The sequence below is a fragment of the Chinchilla lanigera genome, unplaced genomic scaffold, assembly GCF_000276665.1.
Source record: "Chinchilla lanigera isolate Chin_1 unplaced genomic scaffold, ChiLan1.0 scaffold00162, whole genome shotgun sequence".
Lineage (NCBI taxonomy): Eukaryota > Metazoa > Chordata > Mammalia > Rodentia > Chinchillidae > Chinchilla > Chinchilla lanigera.
Genome location: NW_004955563.1, coordinates 1,209,890 through 1,216,075, shown reverse-complemented (window position 1 = coordinate 1,216,075; position 6,186 = coordinate 1,209,890). Strand labels below are relative to the sequence as shown.

The 6,186-nt window shown below is 40.7% G+C and overlaps 1 protein-coding gene across 1 annotated transcript in view; it reads right to left on the bottom strand.

Annotated features, from left to right (window-relative positions):
* The window catches only part of Fbn3 (fibrillin 3), a gene marked incomplete at its 5' end in the record, with an annotated part of 69,263 nt that overhangs the window by 32,020 nt on the left and 31,057 nt on the right, over window positions 1-6,186 (bottom strand). The window contains one exon of the mRNA XM_013509128.1: window positions 5,670-5,795. Within this exon, the coding sequence (XP_013364582.1) occupies window positions 5,670-5,795 (126 nt within the window). The remainder of the gene's footprint in view (window positions 1-5,669; window positions 5,796-6,186) is intronic.

The following is a 6,186-nucleotide window of genomic DNA, read 5'->3' as shown; positions in this document are numbered from 1 at the left end:
GAGGATTAGAGCAGAAATTAATGGAGACTAAGAAAACAATACAAAAACCCACAATGAATCAGAGTTGGTTCTTTAAAGGTTAAATAAAATGAATAAACTCTTAGCCAACTTTATCAAAAAAGGAAAGACTCAAATCCATGCAATTAGGAATGAAAATGGTGACATCACAACAGATCCTGACAGAAATCCAGAGGATCATCAATATCTACTTCAAGAACCTGTATTCTAATAAGACGGAAAACAGAAGAAATAGATTCCTAGATACATATGAATTACCGAAGCTGAATCAAGAATAATAGTTCTAAATAGTGGTGGGTATGGTAGTGCATGCTTGTAATCCCAGCACTGGGAGGCTGAGGCAGGAGGGGATCACTGCAAATTCGAGGCCAGCTTGGGCTACAAAGTGAGTTCAAGCCATCCTAAACTGCATAGTGAAACCCTTTCTCAAAAAGAGAAAAAAAACAAAATATTTTACTTATCTATGTTTATACATTCTGGTTTTTTGTGTTTTGTTTTTTTTTTCCTCCGGTACCGGGAACCGAACTCACGACCTTGCACTTGCCAGGCAGGCGCTTTTGCCGCTGAGCTAAATCCCCAGCCCCCAAAATATTTTAAATACACCAATGCCAGTCAATGAAATTGAGGATGTAATTAAAAACCTACCACCAAAGAAGAGCCCAGGCCCCAATGGTTTCACTGGTGAATTCTACAAGAGATTTAGAGAAGACCTAACACTACTACTTCTCCAACTTTTTAATGAAATTGAAAGGGAAGCAATACTCCCAAATTTATTCTGGAAGCAAGCATTACCCAGATACCCAAACCAGAGAAAGCTCCAACCAAAAAAGTGAAATACAGGCCAATCTCCTTACTGAACATAGGTGCAAAAATCCTCAGTAAGATCCTGGCATGCAGAATGCAGCAAATCATCAAGAAGATTATACAGCATGACCAAGTAAGATTCATCCCAGGGATGCAGGGATGGTTCAACATACACAAATCAGTAAAGGTCATACACCATATCAACAGAGCCAAAGGCACAAATCACATGACTATCTCAATAGATGCAGAAAAAACACCTGACAAAGTCCAACACTCAATCATGATAAAAACCCTACAGAAGGGGCTGGGACTTTAGCTTAGCAGCAAAGTGCCTGCCTGGCAAGCACAAGGTCATGTGTTCGATTCCTGGTACCGGAAGAAAAACAAAAACAAACAAACAAAAAAAAGATTAACCTTCACAGTGCACCATATAACAATGTGATAATAAAGACCTTTAAAAAAAACCCTACAGAAAATCAGAATAGATGGTCTTGACCTCAATCTGATCAAAGCCATCTGTGACAAACCAACAGCCAACATCATGCTAAATGGACAAAAGCTGAAAGCATTCTGGATACAAAGTCAACTGGATACAAAGTCAATGAAATATGACACTCAAAAATCAATAGCATTCCTATACACAAAAATCAAACATATTGAGAGAGAAATTAGGGAAACCATACCTTCTACAACAGCATCCAAAAAAATGAAATATCTAGAAATCAATCTAATGAAGCAAGTAAAAGACTTCTACATTGAAAACTACAGTACTCTGAAAAAGGAGATTCAGGAGAATATCAGAAAATGGAAAGATATCCCTTGCTTTGGGGTAGAAAGAACTAATATAGTGAAAATGGCCATACTTCCAAAATTGTTATACAGATTTAATGCAGTCCCAATCAAAATTCCAATAGCATATCTCACAGAATTAGAGAAAACAGTCCTGAAGTTCATTTGGAACCAGAAGAGATCTAGAATAGCAAAGGCATTCTGGGCAACAAAGGCAAGGCCAGGGCATCACAATCCCTGACTTGAAGTTATACTACAAAGTGACTGCGATAAAACCAGCATGGTACTGGCAAAAAACAAACAACAGACCTGATGATCAGTGGAAGAGATTAAAAGACGCAGAAATATCTCCAGACACACTCAGCCACCTTATCTTTGACAAAGGTGCCAAACACATTCACTGGAAGAAAGACAGCCTCTTTAGTAAGTGGTGCTGGAAAAACTGGCTTTCCACATGCCAAAGACTACAACTAGACCCATGTCTTTCATCATGCACTAAACTAAAATTGAAATGGATCAAAGATCAAAATATTTTTGTTTTTGTTTTTGTTTTTTTGTTTTTTCTCCGGTACCGGGAACCGAACTCACGACCTTGTGCTTGCCAGGCAGGCGCTTTTGCTGCTGAGCTAAATCCCCAGCCCCAAAGATCAAAATATTAAAACATATAGTAAACCTGCTGGAACATAGAATGGGCGGAACTCTTGAAGACACAGCTGTAGGGAAAGACTTTATAAACAAAACTCCAATTGCGCAGGAACTATCACAAAGAATCAGCAACTGGGATCTCTTATTAAAAAGCCTTTGCATAGCAAGAGAAACCACCAACAGAGTAAAAAGACAACCCATAGTGTGGGAAAACATTTTTGTCAGTTATTCTTCAAAGGACTAATATCTAAATATATAGAGAACTAAATATCTAAATATATAAAGAACTAAAAAAAACCCAGATCCTCCCGAATTTAAAGACTCAATCCAAAAAATGGGTATTTGAAATGAATACACACTTCTCAGATGAAAGAGTAGGAACATCAAACAAATACACAAAAAATGTCCAACATTCAAGAGATACAAATTAAAACAAGGCTGTGAATCCATCTCATTCTAGAAAGAATGGCTATCGTCAAGCAATCAACCAATAACAAATGCTGGAGGGGTTGTGGGGAAAAGGAACCCTTCTCCATTGTTGGTGGGAGTGTAGGCTGGTGCAAAACCTGTGGAAATCAATATGGAGATTCCTCAAAAAACTAAAACTAGAAGTTTCATTCAATCCAGCTATTCCATTTCTCGGTATCTTCCCAAAGGAATTAAAAGCATCACATCACAGCAATATATGCACACCAAGGTTTATAGTGGCACAGTTTGTAATAGCTAAATTTTGGAAATACTCCAAATACCTATCAACTGATGAATGGATAGAGATGATGTGTTGTTTTTTTTTTTTTTTTAACATCATTTTTAACTCAGCCATAAAAAAGGATAGACTTGAGACATTTCTAGGTAAATGGATGCACCTTGCAACTATTCTCTTAAGTGAAATAAATAGGACACACATGTGTAAATACCTCACTGTTTCTCTGGTGTGAGAAACTGAAAGTGTAAGTTAGGACCAAAATGTATCATAGATATTGTGAAACAGGGAGAAAACATTCAAATGGGAAGGCGAACTAAGGAGGAAGGAGGGAGAAAGGAAGGCAAGAGAAAAGCATGACAAAAGAAGGAAAAATGGAAACAAAGCTTTTGCAAAAAAGGAGGGGAAGAGGGGTTGAAGGGAGGGGAGGGGAATAGAGAAAAAAAGAATGAAGTTATATCATGTACAGGTACAAATTCCCTACGATGAACATGATCATTATGTATACCTAAAATGTACCAATAAACTTAATTAATTGAAAAAAAAAAAAAAAAGACAGGCTCAGGTAAACAGGAACCGAGGGGGTTCATCCCTGTACTCTTTACAAGAAGCACACACAGACGTCCCCCACACGGGGTGAAAGACGCTGAACAGTGACCCACGGCCACGAAGAGAAACAAAGAGCAACGAAAACAGTGACTGCATCGGTGAAGGTAAAAGCCAGTAGTATCATGTTTTTGGTTATTAACTCCTTTTTCCGATGGGATTCGAAGAAAGCAATGGAGAAAGCAATAATTGCTATGTACATGGACGCCCCCACAATGAGTGTAACTGGTAGTACTGCAGACTCAGACTAGTAAAAATTATTAAAACTCATAAAATAAAATTAGGGATGAGGTCTCACTTTGTTGACCAGGCTGGCTTCTAACTCCTGGTCTCAAGCAATCTTCCTGACTCAGCCTCCTAAGTAGCTGGACCTATAAGCATGTACTACTGTGCTTGATGAGAAATAGCAATTATTGATAAATGCTAATGGGCACATGTTTTTAAAGAGACCTAATCTGTGATGATAACAACATAAAGGGAAGGATAAAGCTGTAAAAGAACAATTTTTGTATACTACTGAAATAAAGTCAGCACTCAGGAGGCTGAAGCAGGAGGATCGTCACAGGTCTGAGACCAGCCTGGGCTACAAAGTGAGCTCAAGGCCAGCCTGAACTGTATAGTGAGACCCTGTCTCAAAAAGACCAAAAAAAGAAAGAAAGAAAGAAAAAGAGAAAGAAAAAAAGTTGACATAACTCAAACTTGATTATTGTAGTTAAGATGCTAATTGTAGTTCCAGAACGATAATTCAAAAATACTTTTAAAAGGCACAGAAAAAGAAACAGGAAGGGAACTAGATAGTTTGTTAGAAAGAAAAAAGCAACTAGTCATAAAGGAAAGCAGTAGTTAAAGAACAAAAAAGTTATTATAACACTATGTAAGTAGCAAAAAAAAAAAAAGCAAATTGGCAAACATAAGCCCTATTTTTTCTTTTATTTCTTTTATTTCTTTTTATGATACTGGGAGTTGAACCTAGGGCCTTCACACTGAGCTACATCCCCAGCTGTTTTTAAAAATTCTTTGCTTTAAGACAGGAGCCTACTAAGTTGCCCAGGCTGGGCTCAAACTTATGATCTTCCTGCCTCAGCCTTCCAGAGTGCTGGGATTATAGACTGTGCCACCAAGCCCAGCTAGGTCCTTTCTTACCAGAAATTACTTTATATATGGAGTAACTAGAACAGGAAATGACAAGTGGGGACCTTAGTGTCAACCTTAAAAGGGTGTCTGTGGAATACAACTGTCCTTGTGCTGATTTTTGTACCTGGCTCCACATAGATGCTCAGTTAACACTGCTTGCAGGGAGGAAAGAAGGAAGGAAGAAAGGGAGGGAGGGAGGGAGGAGGAGGGAGGAAGGAAGGAAAGAAGGGAGGCTAGATGGTGAATGGGTGATTGGATTGATGATTGGATGCATCAGTGACTGGATGGGTAGGTGGATAGATAAATGGATGACTGGGTGGGTGGAAAAACTGATGGATGGATGGATAATTGGATAGATGGCTGGATGGATATATAGATGAATAAATGAATAGATGGATGGATAAATGGGTAGATGATGGATGATTGAATGGATAGGTAATTGGATGGACAGATGGATACTCAGATGGACAGATGGATGGATAATTGGATGGAAGGATGGACAGACGGATGCATGGATGATGGACAGATTAATAAATTAATAGATGGGTGGATGAATAGATGAATGAGTGGCTGGACGGATGGAGGAGTGGATGAATAATAAATGAATTAATGATGAACTAATGGGCAGATGGATGACTGCATGGATGATGGATGGTTGGCTGATGGATGGATGCAGAGATGATAAATGAGTGGATGGATGGATGGATGGATGGATGACGAATAAGCAGGTGATGGATGGATGGGTAAATGATGAATAGATGGATGAAGGATGGATGAATGGATGATGCATGGGTGATGGAGGCATGGATGTGTGCATGGGTGGATGGATGTTTGGGCGGCTGTAGGAAGCAAAGGGTAAGCCAGGGCATTCAGATGTGGTCTTCCCTCTCTGACCCTCACAAAGCCTGGCAGAGCAGGAAGGCAGGGAGGGAGAAGAGCCTGGGCAAGCCCAGGGAGAGTCCCCACTCACCCTCACAGATGCGCGTGTCCTGATGCAGGTGGAACCCGGCTGGGCACTCACACTGGAAACTGCCGAAGGTGTTGACACAGTGGCCTCCTTGGCACAGCCCCGGCAGCTCCTGGCACTCATCAATGTCTGCCAGGAAGTGAGGGAAGCTCCGTGTGGGGCTGAATTCATGCAGAAGGCACGGGCTGCTCTGGGCTCGCTTTGCACCTTCGAGGATGCCCAGGTGCTACTCCACGGACACTGGGCGGCTACCTCAAAGGCCGAGCCTAGACTCTCTCAAGTCAGTGCCAGCCTGAGCCAAAGTCCTTTCTTTTCCTTAGGGGTTTGTCCTCCCATCCACTGCAATTCTGAGATGGAATGTCTTCTCCAACCTCATCACCCCACAAGGACTGAAGGGAGGATGGGTGGATGGCTATGAAAAGTGGTGGGCCGGTAAGTGAGCCAGCGGGTGAACAAATGAGAGTAAGAATGTGTGGATGGATGGATGGCTAGATGGATGGATGGGTGGGTGGATGGATGG